Source organism: Balaenoptera physalus, assembly GCF_965194825.1.
Source record: "Balaenoptera physalus genome assembly, chromosome: 7".
Classification (NCBI taxonomy): Eukaryota; Metazoa; Chordata; class Mammalia; order Artiodactyla; family Balaenopteridae; genus Balaenoptera; species Balaenoptera physalus.
The window spans coordinates 48,915,728-48,935,432 of NC_138886.1; the positions used below are offsets into that span (position 1 = coordinate 48,915,728).

The 19,705-nt window shown below is 42.8% G+C and overlaps 1 protein-coding gene across 17 annotated transcripts in view; it reads left to right on the forward strand.

The window, feature by feature from the left end:
- The window catches only part of TRPM3 (transient receptor potential cation channel subfamily M member 3), a 926,458-nt gene that overhangs the window by 846,930 nt on the left and 59,823 nt on the right, over window positions 1-19,705 (forward strand). For 15 of the 17 annotated variants that reach the window (XM_082470822.1, XM_082470807.1, XM_082470810.1 and 12 more), the window contains 4 exons: window positions 1,294-1,434; window positions 8,147-8,275; window positions 12,796-13,047; window positions 19,531-19,705. In XM_082470822.1, coding sequence (XP_082326948.1) covers window positions 1,294-1,434; window positions 8,147-8,275; window positions 12,796-13,047; window positions 19,531-19,705 — 697 coding nt within the window. Of the gene's footprint in view, window positions 1-1,293; window positions 1,435-8,146; window positions 8,276-10,063; window positions 10,429-12,795; window positions 13,048-19,530 lie in introns of those variants that run through there. The other 2 variants (XM_082470814.1, XM_082470815.1) reach the window with 2 other exon arrangements.

Consider the following 19,705-nt stretch of genomic DNA (forward strand, 5'->3'; position numbering starts at 1 on the left):
GTCTCTGTTATCAACTTCAAGGTAAATTATTTTGGTAATTAGATCTTCAACTTTAAACCCATATTCCTATACTTTTTCTTCCCCCAAATCCTTGTCTGTCTTCAGTAGTTATAAGGTTTTACCCTGTTCTCACACTTAATAAAAATTTCATTTCCCAAACATTGTAAAACTAACCTTGCTTAGAACAATATGGAAAGAATTAAAGCCAAGAAATTATGCTGTAATAGGTGCCTAATATCACACTTCTTTTTTTCTTGTGAGAGATCCCAACTAGATCATTTCAGTCACGAGTATCCGAGAAAGTCTTAGTTCACTTTAAAGACCAGCTCATCTTTACCGAGCACTTATTACGTTCCAGATGCCGATTGATTTGTAAACCAACCCTCTATCAGGTGCTATTACTTATTTTACAGTTAAAGAAACTAAGTCTCAGAGAGGTTAAAAGAGTTGCGCAAGGTGCCACAGATTCTAAGTGTCCAGGGTAGGACCCAGTCCCTTTCTGAGTATGTCCGCTTTTTCTCAAGTTCTGCCTTTTTTGTGATGTTTAATTGTTGTTGCCGCTTCTCCTGTCGGAAATGAGGAGGAAATAGTGAATTCTTAAGGAGATCTGCAACAACTTGGGAGATGAGGGCCTTTTCTGGTCAGGCCTGACTTCCAGTCCCATCTGGTTGACTCTGCCATGCAGAGGAAGGCCGTGTGCCCAGGAATCACCAAACTAGCACCAGCAGTAATTCAGGCTTTACAGGGTTTGAAATCGGGGAACCGAGGCATATGCCTAAGAGTTGGGTAGATATTCCTAAGTTCAGGCACTACAGATAACTTAACCTCTTGAATATTCAACACCTTTGGATAAATAAGGTATTACTAGTCCAATTTACCCTTGACTTAAGAGTCGTTAGCATGAGTAGAGAACCCAGACCTGCCTGTTTCACGATATATAAAGGGAGAGAGGGGTTGGGAGGAATGACAGATTCCTGGCCTCTCCAGGTTACGCTCTTTCTCTCAGAACTCTGGGTATCTTCTAACAGCTCATCTTCCAGAGGTTCCAGGCTGGAAGAGAAGAGAATGGTCAAGAAATATCCCTAAGGCCTTCCATCCCAGGGAAAGGGTACATAGATTCTATGTATAATGCAAATGCACACTTAGGGAAGGCACAATCTCTAAATCTCTGGGGGCCCTGAACAAAGCTCTTAGGTTCTATGAACACACTTTCCCCATCTATAAAATGAGATACATGTTGAAACATGTTCTGCAGAACAATGCTGTGACGGTATCGGTTCTCTTCCACTGTAGGCAATGTTGGGACGAAACAACGGGGAGTCCTCCAGGAAGAAGGATGAAGAAGAGGTTCAGAGCAGACACCGGTTAATCCCCCTGGGCCGAAAAATCTATGAATTCTACAACGCACCCATTGTGAAGTTCTGGTTCTACACTGTAAGCATCTTTCCTTTTCTCCTTTTCTTAAAGGAGAAAAGGCCACAAAGAGCCAATGTCAGTTTCTCACACACCTGGGTGGTTTCTTCTACAAGTCATTATATAAAGACCATACAGGCAGGAATAATGGCTCTATGACCTTGCTTTTTCCTATAGCTTTGCAAGATTTGTGGCGTTTGTGAGGCAGCTTCCACAGCTTCTACATTTCTCCTCCTTGCAGAAAATAAAGGAAATGGTAAAAGTGAGAACTAGCAGAAATAGAGGTGAGATGAATATGAGTCCAGTCTAGAAGGGAAATAGAGGTCCTTCTACAAAACGCTTCCTGTTCTGGAGGGACGAGCAATGGATCAGAGTTGCCCATTTTAGACACCAGTCCTGGGTTTGGGGGGACATTTGGTGGGTAAGGGCTGAGCAGAGTGTTAGAAGGAAAACCACTAAAGACGGGGATCAGAAGTGTGTAATTACTCCCAATCCGGTATGTCATCAAACAACCTTTCTTGCTCTGACACGGTTAAACAACATGCTAACCAAAGCAGCAAAAAACATGCAAAGCAACCTACAATCACAGCAAATACTGTCCAGTAAGCACACCCTGCAAATATTTTCTGCCCACAAGATAAAAGATTATCCCTGAAATAGCCTCCTCATATGGGAGAAATGGCCTGTCTGCCCCCGTTTTTCATGATATTTTAAGCTTAAGGTGAGCTTTGACCCAGGTCGTCTCTGCTGCTCTCCAGCCAACAGTGGAGCTGTGCCAGATGAAAGATAGTGCATCTGTATTTTTGGCCTTTTTCACAACCAGCTCCACACCAGTCACTTGAGTCAGCAACAGGATAGTCTGAGTCTGAGGCCGAGATGACGCAAATGACCAGATGAGGTCCTTTTTGTGTGGTCCTGTATGCTAACACTCAACGCTGGCTTTCAGCCAGGCTTTCCCAACCTCAGCACTCTTGACATGTGGGGCGGAATGATTCTTTGTTGAGGAGGGCTGTCCATGCGCAGCAGCATCCCCGGCCTCTGTCCACTAGACGCCAGTAGCAGTGTCCAGCCCCCAAGTAGGACAACCAAAATGTCTCCAGACATTGCCACATGTCTCCTTGTGGGGTAAAACTGCCACAAGCTGAAAACCACTACTTTAAAGTTTGTTCTTCAAAGAGGATGGGAAATTATTAAAATACAAATATGACTTTTTTAGTGAGGTAAAAATTTAAATTTAAAGTTTAAATTTATTAACATTAAAAAAAATCCTTCCCCCCCCCAAAAAAATAACTAAGGCATACAGAAATCATTTCTATTTATCTATTGCATGCAGATATACACTATTTTTACCTTGCAGAAAACAACGGAGTGGTGGCAAACATGGACTTTGGAGTCAGCCTAAGTAGAAATCCTGTCTGGGCCTCTTTATTATGCTGTGACCTTAAGCAAGTTACTTTAGCACTACGTTCCCAGTTTTCTTACGATGGGGATAGTAATAGTACCTACTTTATAAGGTTTGGTAAAGATTAAATGTGTTGAAATATATAAAGCACTTAGAACAGGGCCTGGAACACGTAAGCACAATATAAATGTAACTGTTGTTATTCCTAGGCTGGTCCCATTGCAGAGCAACGGTCAGTGTTTTATTCATCCACCCAGTCAATAATGATAAACTATCATTTACTGAATACTTACCTTTCTCTTATATTAGACTGCTTTAATTGTCTAGGACGGAGCGAGGCAAACTAAAGCTCACAGGCCAGACCCAGCCCACTGCCCATTATTGTGGCCTGTGAGCTAAGAATGTTTTTTACATTTTTAAAGAGTTGAAATAAAATCTACTGAAGACTAATTTGTGACACATGAAAATTACATGAAATTCACATGTAATTCATGTGTCCATAAATAAAGTTTTACTGGAATACAGCCAAACTCATTCATTTACCTACAGTCTGGGTGCTTTTGTGCTACAACTGTTGAGTTGATTACTTGCGATAGAGACCATCTGGCCCACAAAGCCTTAAAAATTATCTGGTCCTTTACAGAAAATGTTTACAGACTCCTGATCTAGAGCATGAAAGAAACCAGTAGTAGTATCAAGAATTATCTATCACCTTTACAAATAGAATACTAGCTTCTCTTATCCTTCCAAGGCATCTCTTTTTTTCTTTGTCTGAGTTCAGTATTAATTTTACTTCCTTGATTCCTCTAGTCCCCATTTACTTAGTTGAGGCAGTTTGTTAGCCAAGAATGTTTTTAAATCACAAATGCCTTGGCCAGTGGTTCTGAGCCTTGGCTACGCATTAGAATCACCTGGAGTGCTTAAAAAAAAAAAACTGAGTTCTATTTAATCTATATGTTTATCTACTTAAAAAGATGCCTAGGTTCTTTTCCCGGAGATTCTGTTGACATTGTTCTGGGGCACAGCCAGGACATCAGGATATTTCAAAGCTCCCAAGTGGTTGTAATGAGTAGCCAGGGATGAGAACCACTGCCCTAGACAAAGGGCTGAATTTTCAGCCTGGTATTTCCAAAACTTCCATGATGATAAGGGATTGTGTTAGAAATGCAAATTCCTGGCCCCATCACGGACCCACTAAATGAAATCTCCAGGGAGGAGCCCGAGCGGTTGTGTTTAACAAGCTTCCCAGGTGAGTCTTGTGGTCTGGGAAGCTTGGGGCATACTGCTTTTCTTGTACCATATACTGCAGGTTGTGAGGCTGTCCCTTTGAGAAGTGGGGCCCACGTGTCCAGCTCCCTTCTGCATGGCTGACTGGGTTACCCTCCACAGACCCATCAGACTGGATGCTCCAGTCATGTCTGATTGTGTTTCCACAATGATTTTCAGAAATCCGTATGTATTGACAAAGCCTCCAAGAAGTAAATGGAGATGCGGAGTGTCAATCTTTGAAGTCCCCAGAGATGCTTAACAATAAAATGCAGCTTTAGATCAAAGGGCCCATTTGCTTTTGGTTGTGTTTTTTTCTGTAAGAGTAGTTCCCACCCTGATTTCCCAAAGTATCCCCTTCTACACTCCCAAGGTTCTGAAAGGTAGGACACACCTCACTTCCACATAACCTCACTTCCATATCTTAGCAAGTTTCCAGAGGAGCAGGTTGAGTCCTCTTCTGTTCCAAGAAGAAAGGAGGCAGGGATCCAGCTGGCTCCCAGACCAGTTTGTGGTGAGAGCCTGTTTCAAGTGCCCAGCTGGAGAGGATGCCAATTCAAGGTGCAAAGTGGTGCCGGGTCAGAGGGCACCGGGTGTGCTCTGGGCTTCTCCAGCAGGAACAGACTCCTTCCTCTGCTGACATGATGGGCCCCTCCACGCTCTAGTGGCAGTAGGAAAAGGCCTGGGAAGAAGCGAGGAATGGCCAGGGCCCACCAGGGATCCCCAGGCAGCTTCAGCAGGCTTCGGTGCTTGCATTTCATACTTTAGGAGTCATGCACCTTGGTTAATGGTAAATTTATAAAAATATATAAGCAAATAAAATACAAATTCTTATAGGATTCGCACTAACTTAAGAATCACAAGGTTCTGTTTCTTTTCAAAGCTATGGCATTCCACACACAGCTTGTTAAAGCTTACAGAATACATATGTGTGTATATATGTGAATATATATTCACACACACAAACATTAAAGCATGTCACGTTAGGGTTATCTGCAGCAAGGCCCCATGAATGTTAGCAAGTTCTAAGATAGGTTTCTTCCAAGGCAGCATCCAGTCCTCTGTTGTACCACTGAAACATGTTTAAAGCCCTATTTTGGAAGTCCGTATTTTGAGAGTTGTCCCAAAATATTATATTGTAGCTTGTTTATGGAAAGAAAAGCATTGTAGAGTAACTGATTTAAAAAATAGGCAGGAGCTAAAAAGGATGGTCGTGGAGGAAGCATAAGCAATGAGGTCAATTTAAAAAAGAAAAAAAAAGAAGAGAGGTATGAGTAGTTAAGGGGGGTAAAAAGGAAGGAAGGACTGAGATAAGAGGAGGCAAGAGGCGTAGAAGTTTCTTGAAGAAAGAGGTGTATAATAATATCAGTCACCATTCATTGGGCCTCTATACTGTATCAGGAGGTAGATGCATATTCCCCTCCCCCATCCTTCTGAAAGCTCTACAGGGTCGATAGCAAACATCTCCATTTCACAGAAGGGAGGCCCAGGCAGGCGAAGTGATTTTACACAAAAAGATACAGCTGGGATGTACTTGAGCCAGGATTTAAATCCAAGTTTCACTGACTTTGCGTCTGTATTCCTTCCACCAAACACTAGTCCTTCTGCCAAACAAGTACATTAGACCTGTGTTCAGAGGAGAGAGGCAGATTGAAGGAGTTATTTCAGTACTAAAAGGAAGAGGTTCTGGAAGAATTGTGTGTGTGTCACTGGGCCTACCTGTGACAAGAGAAGATAATGCTTTGGAATGTTTTGTAATGAACTGAGTAAAATGACAAAACCTGGGCAGTTAACAAGGCCCACCAGAAGCAGTGGAATTTGGTCCAACAAGGAGAAGGAAGCAACTAGAAAGAGAGAAGGATTTCAGGTCAGAAGGAGGCTAAGAGCATATTTCACCGTTTATCCACTGAAGTCCTTTCCTTGTGTTTTGTAAAATACAGAACTCACAGGGACTAGAGAGTGGATGCCAGTGTATAATGGTAAACAGGAACCATATGAAACAAATTACACTCTAAACACCATCCTACACGATTTCACGTTGAGTAGACTCTTCTCAGGTGAGGTTTTTCACAACGTGCTAATGATCCCGAAGGGGGTGGGGTAGGAACTGAGGCATGGTTATAAATGGTGGTCCTTGGGCGGGGCGTATACCAAAGCGAATCTCTCAGGAGGAGGAGGCCTGCTGATCCTCCAGCATCTATGCAGCTGCCCTCTCACTTTCATACGTGATCTCATTCAACTCTGACATATGCCCACCCTTCAAGAGATGAGAAGTTATATCGCCGTGTCTGTAAATCCGTCAATGTAATAGGGTCTCAGAAAGTACCTTTGACTCATATTAAGGACCTATGTATTCATTTATTTTTTAAATGAGAAGGAAGGGGAAAAAAAGGAAAAGGGGGAAGAAATAAGAAAAGGGAGGATAAAAAGGAAAGAGAAAAAAAAAAGAGGGTGAGAAAAAAGAAAAGGGGGATAAAAAGGAAAGGAAGGAAAAAAAGGGGGGAAGAAAAAAAGGAAAGGGGAGGAAAAAGAAAAGGGGAGGGTAAAAAGAAAAGGAGAGGATAAAAAGAAAAAAGGAAAAGGGAATAAAACAGGAAGAAAGAAGAAAAAGGGGGATAAAAAAACAGGAAGAAAAAGAGCAAAGGGGAGAGAAAAAGAAAAAAGGAAAAGGGAATAAAACAGGAAGAAAGAGAAGAAAAAGGGGGGATGAAAAAAACAGGAAGAAAAAGCAAAGGGGAGAGAAAAAGAAAAGGGGGAAAAAGGAAAAAAAGGGGAAGAAAAAAGAAAAAGGGAAGGAAAGAAGGAAAGAGGTCCGTTAGTAGAGAAAGCAGCATTTCTCTAGCTCTGCAGGGCTGCCCGTTCCCCTGTCTCCCAGCCAGGCTGCATCTTTCTCCACCTTCTAAGCTGCCCTCCTGGGCTCCGGAATCATGCGGTATCTCCAAAATTCTCAAGGTCTCAATCCTTTTGCCCACACCGTATCCTATTCTTTTCTACCTAAGCTCCAAAGAGTGCAGATTTCAATAAATTCACTCTTAGTTCCTATTCACAGCCCCTGAGGCCCCTAAAGGCAGCAGGTACCTTACTCGACCTGAAGCCTTGCCTAGAAAAGGCTTAACTTCTATGCCATTGCCCCTAGGATGAGTTTTTTTCTCCAGAGGCTCCTCAGCCCCTTACGTAAGAACCTCACTAGCCCTCCTATACTTCACTCATCTAGACATACCTGAGTCGTCCAGTGACATTCACCAAACCTGAAGCCTGAGGAGTTTTCCTGGGACACCCAGCAACTCAGCTAGTTCCATCAGGGCTCAACCTCCAGTGCTAGTGCCTCGTGAGGATTAAACCTTACTCCAAGCCACAGTAGGCCTCACAGACTCATTCTTTCCTATAAATTGCTTGTCTTCTCTTGCTTTGTTCAAAGAAGCAGAAACCAGGAAGGAATATCCCAGCTTGGATAGGGCAGGAAAGCAGTGCCTGGGATAAGAGGTAAAACCTTCCCAGGGCACCGCCAAACCAAGCACATTAAGATAGAAAAAAAGAAGACATTAACATAGAAGAGAATTAAAGTGGGGCTCCAAGAAATTCCGGGCTATTATTTATGTCGATTTGACCAATTGACACGTATAGCATGTGTCTGCCTTTCCTTCTTACAGACATTTAATCTACCTGGTATTCGTTAGGCAAAAATTCACTGTGCTGTCCTAGTTCAAGGACGCAAGACTCATGCATGAGCAAGAGCAGCCCCTGAGAGAAGAGGTTCCATGTTTAGCCAAGAAAATACGAGAAACAGGGAATTGCAAAACAAAATGGTCCATCATGACACATAGGTACAAGCAAAGTACTGGGACGCAGAGACACGCAAGGATCAAAAGGAAGATTGTATATCAAATTATTCAAAATTACAGTCTTTTAAAATTCTTTTGATCGTTTAGAGCCTAGAAGTTCATTTCGTCGTGAATTCCTAGTCCTGCTTGCTGACCTTGTTGTGTCCTAACTCACAGTGGCCTGGCCCAAGGGCAGGGCTCCCAGGTCTTCGCAGCCAGAGCACTGTATTGTGTTTCCTTACAGCTGGCGTACATCGGATACTTGATGCTCTTCAACTATATCGTGTTAGTGAAGATGGAGCGCTGGCCTTCCACCCAGGAATGGATCGTCATTTCCTATATTTTCACCCTGGGAATAGAAAAGATGAGAGAGGTAACTGCTTTCATAAAAGAGAACAGAGGAGAAAGACAGTGGCTAGTTACATCTGTGGATAGAGGGGATCATGGAACACTCGGGATCCAAGTTAAGCCAGAAACTATTTCTCTAACACTGCCACAGAAATAAAGGACTTGGCTTCCACGGCTGCTGACAGACCTGGGAGGCTTCAGTGTGTGTTTATAGGGTTGTCAGTCCATGCATGCTTGGGATCTAGTCTATTTTCTGCTAGAGTTATCTCTTACCCCCAAGAAACCCTCCAGTTGTCTTCAACAGTGTTTACACCTGTCTTTCCTCGTCCTGATAAACATGACTTTAAAATTTTTTCTACTTTAAAAAAGTTTTTTTTAATCTTTAAATTTTCCACTTTTAACTCCCATTGCAACCCGTTACTCTGTGTCTCTTTGGACACAGTCCACCAATACCTGTGATTCTGCAAATGCATTTCAGCAGCTCTAGGAGGAACTATGCTTTCATTCATTAATTTATTCCCTGGTTTATTCCTTCTCAACATTTATTATGTCCCTGCTGGGCGCCAGCCTCTCTCCCAGCCCTAAGTGAATTGAACATATTTCTTGTCCTTCAGGTTGAGGATGTGGGTCCCTCTCTTCTCCCCCCAACGCCATCGCATAAAAGGGGCCATCAAAATGCCACCCTCCTGTGACTTGAAGTCAAAGCTAGCCTCGGGTCATCAGATTCAGAGCCATTAGAATAAATGTAGTCAAGCAATAATCCACCAGAGGGCTCTGCAACCCTGCCCAACAAGCTCCCAAAGCCCATTCCCAAGCCCACAGGGGAGGCAGGCTTGTAAGGTATGATGATTCCTCTGCATTTCCCCCTGGAACTACAATCAGCTGGAGAGGTTTTTCTGGAAGAATTACTCCCTGTCAAGTCCACTGCATTCTCGGGAGCTCTGGAACAACCCTACTTGCTGTACTACAGTGAGTAGGAAAATATATTGAGCTCCATAGAAAAAAGAATTCCTACAAACCCACAAATTCACCCTTGCCTTCATTAGTAAGGTTAAAAGGGCCTTACTATCTTAGGGCTTAGCTCTAGAATGTTCTCCAGAGAAAAAGTGGGATCATTTCTTTAAAAAAACAAACGTATAAATATTTAGAGCCCTTCCTTGGGTTTTTTAACTGCTTTGGGGATATTTAAATTCTAACCAGTATGCCCCTATCCTGAGAGTCCCATTTTATAAGGGACTGGATTTTTTTTTTTTTTTTTTTTTTTAAGCGGCTGCCTTTGCCTCATTCCAGCTAGTTGTCTCCTCTTAGGCTTTACCATTCATAATGCCTTCCACTTCCTGACCACTGTTGTGCATTTCCCGTTTGTAAACTGAAAACAGTAATAAATTCGCCTTGGTCTTTGTGTAGTTCTCTGAGAACTGAGGCCGCGACTGCTGCGGGCCCTGTTGCTGTGCAGCGCCAGCTCACTGGCTTTGTGATTTAAAGCCCAGATGCCTATTCCTTCCCCAGGACAAGCAGAAAAGGGAGAGACTTGAGCAGGGAGACTGGAATCTCTCCAGGGACTAGACTGGAAGAAGACAGGGAGCAGTCTGTACTCCACGGACTGTTCTGGAAGAGGCTGCCAAGCCGGCGGGCTGCCAGGAATCTCCAGGCTGGCTATCCATTTCTCCTGAGGCGGCATATAACAGCGGGGAGAGCAGGCTTTGGAGCCTGGGGTCAGCGGGGGGTCAACCAAGAGTCCTTGTTTCCGAGGAAGCAGTGGGCGGGAGGCACTGACCACCTAAGTGTCTGACCTTCTCTTCGGCCCAATGAGGTTGCCCCCTGGCCCCTCACCCCACGTCCCTGAACCCATTAAGGACATGCTCAGGCGCCGGGCGTCCCGCCTGGTGCCTCCTCACAGCACGCGGGCCCTCCAGACCTCAGACGCAGGAGCCTGAGAACAGGGGAAAGGCTGTAGGCTTCCGCGCCCCCGGGGGCATAGGCGGGCTCTGTGGTCTCTCCCTGGGCCCGCCCCTTCCCGGCACACTTGCTTCTGCGCGCAGTCGGCCAAACAAGCCCGGTCATGCCGTAAGAGCCCGTAACAGCTCCCGGGTGCGGTTAGACAGCTTCTCACGTGGGGCCTCCTCCCCGCGACTCGTGAGGTAGGTGGCGCGCTGTGACGACATCTCCACTGCACAGGTATGGGAACCAAGACCCAGGGATTGAGCACTTTTTCTGCATCCCACAGCTAGAGAGGAGAGCTGGGTCTTAAACCCGACTGACCCGGCCCGAGGCCCACGGCTCTTTCCACTTCCCGCGAGGTTGCAAACTGAGACGCGCCCCGGATCCCTGGGATCCTAAGAGAGGCCTCACCCCAGCCACTCTGCTTTTATCTCTTTTTATGTTGAGATTTCAGAAAAATACTTTAACTATTTAAAATATATATACATATATACTAAAAACCTTAGGCGAGTGTGGGCAAAGGGTTAGAGAAAGTCTAAGGCATTCCCCACCCCACCCCAGCACGTACGCTTGTGCACAGACAGGTTTTTTCCCCTAGTTAAGGTGGAACCTGGGTGGGAAGCCATCAGGACAATAGCTGCTGCAGGAATTCCTCATGGGTAGGACAGTGGCTCCCAACCTGTGGTCACCAGCATGACCTGGGAGCTTTTAGAAATGTAAATCCTCAAGCCCCACACAGGCATACTGAAGCAGCAACTCCAGGACTGGGGCCCAGGCAACCGTGTTTTCACCAGCCCTCCAGGTGATTCCGATGCATGCTAAGGGCTAGGGTTTAGGAATGAGGCACTAGAGGATGAAGAATGAGGCTACCACGTGGCTCCTGGTATCTTGCTCAGCCTTCCAAGCCCCAGTCCTGACTCACTAATAAAACCTCCCTTCCTTAATATTTCAGGCCAAGGCAAGCTCTTAAAGGCACCGTGAGGATTCAGATAAATAGCTGTAGATTAGACCTGGCCCCCGTCTTTGCACTCCTCTCCTTTGAGAGGTCCTGAGTCGGGAAAGGGGTGGGTCATGGCTTGAAGAGGTGGAAACCTCAGAGGCAAACACAAGTGATTCGTGAAGGTAGCCCTGCTGTATAGCCTCACCAGGTTCCTCACATCCTGTGCTGCAGAATGGGTGTCAACTCCTACTGTCCAACTGTTCATTTATAGCGTGTGGAGCAGCAAAAAAACCCCTCTAGATTTAAGATAATTCAGAGTACCACCCAGCAGTTAAGATATACAAGGGAGTGGAGAATTGCTATGAGGTGTCTGTGCAACAATCAGTCAACACATGAGTGTCTATTATGTAGCAGGGCCTGGGAAACAAAGGGTCTGTCCTCAAAGTTTACAGTTGTAGATGAGAGGAGAGATGGATGGATGTTGAGAGGGATGCGTAGATAGACGATAGCTAGCTAGCTAGACTGGCATGCGTACATGTACGCACACATATACATGCATGCAGAAGATTTCCATAGAGTGATAAAAATCTTCAAAAAATAGAGTAGGGTAAGGTATTAGTGGCTTGGGCATGTGGAGACCACTGCAGGGAGGTGGTCAAGGAAGTTCTTCCTAAGAAGGGGAAATTTGAGTGGAGACCTTGAGTATAAGGAGAACCCAGACATGTAAAAATCTGGGAGAAGAAAATGCCCAACAAAAGGAACAAGTGCAAATGTCCTGAGTATAGAGTGGATTTGTTATGCTTAAGAACAAACCACTATGGCCTCAGGGTAGTGAACGGGGATAATATGGTGGGACATGAAATGAGGCCACCGTAAGGAGTTTGGATCTTTCTGTATTCATAATGGAAGCCATCAGAAGGCCTAAATATTCAGTTATCACAATTTACTTCAGTTTTGCTGTTGTTCATATGTCTCTCAAGTCTCTCTCTTTTTTAAATTGAGGTATAATTCACCGGTAAGAAAATGAACAACTCATAAGGGTAGAGCTTGATGAGTTTTTACCTGCCCATACAACTGTGTAATCACCACCCAGCTCACAGCTTAGGCTTTTAAAGGTCTTTCTGTGTGCTGCTCAGAGAATACATTGAGGCTGGTCGGGCAACAGTGGTGGCAGGGATACCAGTTAGAAGGCTGTTGCAATCATCTGGGCAATGTAATGGGGCTTAGGATAGAGTGGCGACACTGAAGGTGGTGAGAAGTGGTTGGACTAGGTCGTATTTGGAAATATAGGTAAGAGGACATGTTGATGCAGAGGATATGGGAATGAAAGAGGAATGAAGGAGTCCTCCTAAGTTAGTGGCCTGAGTAACTCAATATGGTGATACCGTTTACTGAGATGAAGGAGGATTTTGGAGATTTGCAGGGTATTAGGAATCAATAATTTTATAGCAAAACCCTAATGCGTGTCTTAGAATTGTAAGGCATCCCAAAGGATCAAACTTATTGCTTATATACAACTGAGCTAAGCTTAGGCTACCCAGATGAGTAGATACAGGTAGACAAAACAAGCTACTGTTGTCAGCTAACAGACCAAGCACTTTCCAACTGGGCTGAAAATATAGACAGAAATCAAACCTAACCCCACTCTCTTTCCTGACTTTCAGATTTTGATGTCAGAGCCAGGGAAATTGCTACAAAAAGTAAAGGTGTGGCTGCAAGAGTACTGGAATGTCACAGACCTCATAGCCATCCTTCTGTTCTCTGTTGGAATGATCCTTCGTCTCCAAGACCAGCCCTTCAGGAGTGACGGGAGGGTCATCTATTGTGTGAACATCATCTATTGGTACATTCGTCTATTAGACATCTTCGGCGTGAACAAGTATTTGGGCCCATATGTAATGATGATTGGAAAAATGGTAAGCAGGGTCCTCTGATTCCATGTTATAAGTTCTCAGGGAAGGAGTGGTTATCCTAGGAAGAGGGAAATCATTCATTTGGGTCTGCTATCAATGTCTGAGATGGCCCTGGGGGTGTTTTATTTTTTAATTCCTTTTGAGTGTTCAGAAGTTTGACTATATCTATATATTATTAATACATAACTGGAGGATTAACTATCACTCACTCGCTTACTGACAAATATTTGTAAACATCATCTATTTTGTGCCAGGCACCTGGGTAGGAGTTGGGTATGTAAGGACTCTCATTTAATGAGGTAGATGATGAGAGAAAGAGAGAAGTGATTACCATACAGTGTGAGAATGCTGCAACAGAGTTGTGTATAAAATACCTCAGGAGCATAGAAAAGAGACGGTTGGTCAGGGAAGCCTTCACACAGAAGTTACATTTTATACCGGAGAAGGTATGGATGGATCTCCACTGTAAATTTTTAACAGATTCCTTTTTTCTTAATGAAGTTCTAGAAAAACATGTTTCCCTACGCAGAGGGGGAAAAAAACATAGTTTATTTGAGTTGAGTTAGGTTGAGTTTGAGCTGAACATTAAGTTCTATCAATATATTACGTGTTTTGTTACATTACTGGAGAATGATATCTGTTGAAAACTGGGTTCCAGAATGATGCTCCTACTTATCTTATTCTTTTTAAAAAAGAATCCCAAGTGCCAAGTTAATATGCTTCCCCACATATGGCTGTGGACTGGTTCCGGTATTCCTGGACCATACACTAGTTTCCAGACTTTCTCCATAAAGACTGAGCCCTCACAGGACAGCATCGGTGTAACCCTGGGAATGCACAAGTAAATCAGCCCCCTCTCCAAACTTACTAGAGGAAGAATCAGAGTCTGATGCTCAGAAACTGGGTGCTTTTTATCAGTTACCCCACTTTTCTAAGTGTGTCCCCTTACTTAACCTTTACAGGGCATATATGGAAAAGCCAAGTACATCCATTTTACTGTGGCAAACAGCTCTTACTGAAAAATCTCATTCCTAATGTCCTCCACTCTACTCCCATTGTATCAGCTCTTGAAACAGTTGAACAATTGGTCAACAGATATCTTTCATCATTCTCACTCAAGTTTTACTATTTACATCATTACTGCTTACCTTTCAGTCAGCAAATCAATATTTATTATTATTATTATTTTGTGTGTGTGTATGTATGTAACTCTACTAAAATGAGTCTTAAATAACAAAAACTCTTCCTACAAAAGCACTGGCAAACTCATACAAAGAGAGGGAGACTGAATCTAAAAGGAAAGGGTTATAATACCTTGAGCAATTTATTTAACCTCTTTGAGATGCAGTTCACTCATTTCCAAGTAGTAATAATAAATGCATATCTCGTCAGGTTGTGGTGATAATTAGAAATAACACAGGTTAAGTGGTCAACAATGTCTGGCTTACAGTAGGTAGTTGATAAATTATATCTGTTGTCATTGTTAAAGTACAATGGAAAAAGGAAAAATTGGTGAGCATACTTATTTGCTCTATTCCTAATCCTTTTGTACAAAAGCTTGGTGTTTATAAAACCAGCATTGTTTAGGGAAAATATCACAAAGCCCACTCTAGGGTGGAAAAACTTGAATTAAGTAAGCTTGAGTTACTTACCCAAAGCTGAATCCCAGTTCATTTGGGGGTTTTTTGAGTAGGAAACAAATGCGTATCTTACTGTATAACACTACCTTTTACATCATCTTTGTACTTTAGTGATGAATTTGAGATGGTGGTGAAAATTTCCACATCTAAAAGCAGAGTCTCCACTTAGTCTATGGAAGAGGTTTAGGAGAGAGGATCTGTTGGCTTTCCACACAATTTATGTATAAAAATGTGTAGATGTATGAATTTTCTGGACAGAGGGGACAGACCATCTATGAGATTCTCAAATGTGAAATTCTCAAATATATTCTCAAATAGACCCAGTGAAAGTGAAGAACTATAACAGCTGCAAAATTAAGCCAAGTTTTCTCATTCTTGACACTATTGCTATTTTGGACTAGATAATTCTTCGTTGGGGGGCGGGGGGCTGTCCTGTGCGTCATAGGATGTTTAGCAGCATCCCTGACCTCTACCCACTGGGTGCCAGTAACGTGTGTGCATGAGCGCATGTGTGCACGCATGCATGTGCACACACACGCGCGCGCACACACACACACACACACACACACACACACACACACACTCACAACAACAAAAACATCCAGATATTGCTATATGTCCCCTGTGGAGCAAATTGCCCTCTGTAGAGAACCAGTACATTAGGTGAATACATTATTTGATTGGTTGTTTTTCATAATTGATCATTACCTTATTTCAATAAATAAAATTGGGAAAGACCCAAGCAAGCCAGATATATTAGTTTTAAGAGGTTGAGTCACATTTAAATACTTGAAATAACTAAAGTCACACTAATGCAGTAAGATGATTTTCTTATTTATTTATTTATTTATTTATTTATTTATTTATTTATTTATTTATTTATTTATTTATTTATTTATGGCTGTGTTGGGTCTTCGTTTCTGTGCGAGGTCTTTCTCTAGTTGTGGCAAGCGGGGGCCACTCTTCATCGCGGTGCGCGGGCCTCACCGTCGCGGCCTCTGTTGTTGCGGAGCACAGGCTCCAGACGCGCAGGCTCAGTAACTGTGGCTCACGGGCCCAGTTGCTCCGCGGCATGTGGGATCTTCCCAGACCAGGGCTCGAACCCGTGTGCCCTGCATTAGCAGACAGATTCTCAACCACTGCGCCACCAGGGAAGCGCAGTAAGATTATTTTCAAATTCATATCTATCTTTTTAATAATGGCATAATTATCCCCAGTTTTGATGAGAATGAAACCTTACCGTGGAGTGAGCAAGAGAGATTGTACTGCAGTTTTTTTACATTCTAACTTATTCTTGACTGATTAGTGAAGTCATTCATAAGTAGAAAATGAGTATATTTGGGGGCTTTGTTCGCTTTCATGGGGCTTTTAAGATAATTAGTAATAGAGTCACTGATCCAGAAGGTAGGTAAACTATGCCTATAGAAATTATCAGTGAGCTGGATGGACTGCCAGGATGGAAGCTTAACAAACTATGCCCAGATGTGATTATACCGAAAGTCCCCAATATTAGAGAGCCCCTGTTTAGTACTAAACAGCCAAGTAACTCACTATGCCCTGTGGTCTAGGGACTGCAGGCTGCTAAAGTACCTGGACTCAATACTGATCAAGTATGATTCCAATTAATCTTCAGATCCAGGATCACTTAATGGAATTCCAACCCCTTTTCTTCATATTCCACTTCTCAATGGGTCTCTAAACCTAGCACTAACCTCACTTATATAATGTGGAATAAAAACAACAATAATAGGTTTCATTTACTATGTGCCAAATACCATGTCAGACATGTCAATCATCATTACAACCCCATGAAATAGGTTTTAGTATCTTCATTTCATAATTGAACAAACTGAAACTAGACAAGGAACAAAGGAAGGATTCAAACTCCTGTCTATCTGACTCCACAGCCTGACCTCCTTTCAATTCTAATAATAAACTTTTACTGAGAACTACCCACATTGTTTCACACATTATCTCATTTAATCCTTACAAAAATAATATACATTATTATTATTATCCCCACTTTACAAATAAAAGAAACAAGACCAAACAACGTGCCCAAGATTACCTAGTTGTTTTTACTACCAGAGTCAAGGTGAAAACTCAGGTAGTCTGACACCTGAGGACACATACTTAACTGCTACAGTATATACTCTCCTCTATAGAAACCAACCAAAGGGTATTTGAAAGAATGAGACACAATCAGCTCTCTTCATATTAAACCAACTGGACAACTTAGCTTTAGAAACAGAGGTAGCCAGGGCTTCCCTGGTGGCACAGTGGTTGAGGATCCACCTGCCAGTGCAGGGGACATGGGTTCGATCCCTGGTCTGGGAAGATCCCACATGCTGCGGAGCAACTAAGCCCGTGCACCACAACTACTGAGCCTGTGCTCTAAAGCCCGTGAGCCACAACTACTGAGCCCGTGTGCCGCAACTACTGAAGCCCGCCCGCCTAGAGCCCGTGCTCCACAACAAGAGAAGCCACCGCAATGAGAAGCCCACGCACTGCAATGAAGAGTAGCCCCCGCTCACCGCAACTAGAAAAAGCCCGCACGCAGCAACGAAGACCCAACACAGCCAAAAATAAATAAATTAATTAATTAAAAAATAAATAAAAAATAAAAATAAAGGTAGCCAGACCCAGTTCTCACTAATAATGTCCTGTTTCTGCAGTTCACTCCAACAGATATCAGTATTTGTATGGAAGCTAAGACTCCTTTGAAATATATGAAGTTGAGTGTTTGGGAACAATGTTTCTTTGATTGTTTTGACCCTTTGAATAGATATTACAATCAAGCTGAATGAAAAACAGTCCTGAGAAATTAGATTAGAACAGTTGCTGTATTTACTGGCTGAGTTTTCTTGGGTCAGACTAGTTCCTAAGTCTCATAAGTACACACCTTCCTCTCCCCACCCACCTTTTCATCAGTCTAAATAAACATAACATGAAGGACCCATTTGTGTTTTCTCACTAACAGAACTTTTTGTAAATAAATGATGAAAGAATTTTATAAGAGAGAGAGAGGATGAGAAATAGACCCACATTCCCTATAAAACTGTTTCAGCACAGCTGGCTTGCTCACTTTTAAGAGAGTTCTGAGGCCACTAAGTTGTGAAAAGAATAATTAACCAGCATATATTTTTAAGGACAGTGAACAAATACGAATGAACGTCAAATTTTGAGAGATTCTTATTTAGATTCAAAGTCAGACAATACTTGAGAGATTTTTAAGTTGCCTTGAAAGTTGATTAATTTGCCTAAAATATATTGAGCCCTCAGTGTCCTAAGGCATACAGGAAGGCTGTAATGTTTTAATTCCAATAACTGGCACCATGAAATGTAGTCTTGCAAAATAAAGTTTTAAAACTATTTTAAAGCCTTCATTACTATTTATAAAATTATCATCAGTTTTTCTTTGTGGATGGGCATTCCTTCAGGAAATTTGGTATCCAAGAAAAGATAGCCTTTTGTATTAGGTGGTTTTATGTAAGGGATAGAAACCAATCTCCAACTAGCTTAAGCCCAGGAGGGGTAAATTGATTTACAGCAGGGCATGATGGAACTGGGCTTAAAAGCTACTGCAGCCAGGCCCCCAACTACCATCACAGCGCACTCTTTCTCTCTGGAATAGCTGCTTCGTTCACTCTGGTCAGTTTCACTAGTGGGAGACTCAGCCTCAGACACTCTGAATTCACATCATTACAGAGAGAGTAAGGGAGCTTCTCTCTCCTGCTTCAGTTAAAAAAAAAAAAAAAAAAAATCCAAAGAAGGGATTCTGGTTGGCTTGTCTGTGACGCATGCCTACCTCCTGTCATTTGCCAGAGGGCAAGGTACCATGATTAACCCAGCCTGGAAAAGACACCTACCTTTAGGGCCAAAATGGGTGGGAACTGTTTCTGAAAGAAGGAGGCAGTGGGTTCTGGCCAGGCAAAATAATAGTTAGTACATCCTCATCTACTTTTGGTGATAAAAGGAAAGTAATTTGGCATGTGAGAAACAGATCCCAGATAACATGTATCATGAAAACAAGCAAAAAAGAAAGGAATAAAGAGGGATAAGAGATAACACTGTACTTGAATGGAGTCGAGAATTTTATAAACATGTCGAGATGAAAATCCAACATTTCAACAGCAAACACTGGAATGGGCCATTAGGCTACCTGATTCTAATGCCTACAAAAACACGCTCCATAACTGATAGGATGCACTGCAGAAGAAAGCACAGAAGAAGTGATTCTCTGAGACTGGTTTGTGGTAGAATACCATTCAGTGAGGTAGGGGCCACAAGGATAAGACGGTATAAGGTGGATATTTGGGTTGTCCTAGCCTTGTTAACAAATGATTTTCTTGAGCTTTTCAGCTCTCCATAAGCCTTTCAGAATTTAGGGAATTTACAGCATTGCAATAGTTGTTGAAATAGTTCAACTATCTCAATTCCAATTTTGCTAAGAGGAAAGAGACCCAGCAAGGGCATTTGCCTTTCCCAGGAGCAGAAAAAAAGTTAGTACTGCATTAATATAAAGACTCAAGCCTCTGTGTTATATGACTCTCATGCCTAGTCTTGACTAGGTCCCACAGAAAATAATGAAAGATGAAGGGGTTCCATTGTGCATGTGCTTTCTTTTTTTTTAAATGATTTTTGAGTTACTGACAAGCTTGTATGGACATTGGCTTCAATAGACCAGGTGTTCTCTTACCTGAACACAGCTCCCTATGTCAACATCCCTTATCAGCAGTCTCAAAAGTGCACCTCCTTCAAAGGTTTCCATCAATGTCAGCACCACAGGAATACTCAGTCATTCTGGTTTTCTTTTGTTTCTCCCTCTGCTTCCCCACCCTTCCAGATGATAGACATGATGTACTTTGTCATCATTATGCTGGTGGTGCTGATGAGTTTTGGGGTCGCCAGGCAAGCCATTCTGTTTCCCAACGAGGAGCCATCATGGAAATTGGCCAAGAACATCTTCTACATGCCCTATTGGATGATTTATGGGGAAGTGTTTGCAGACCAGATAGACC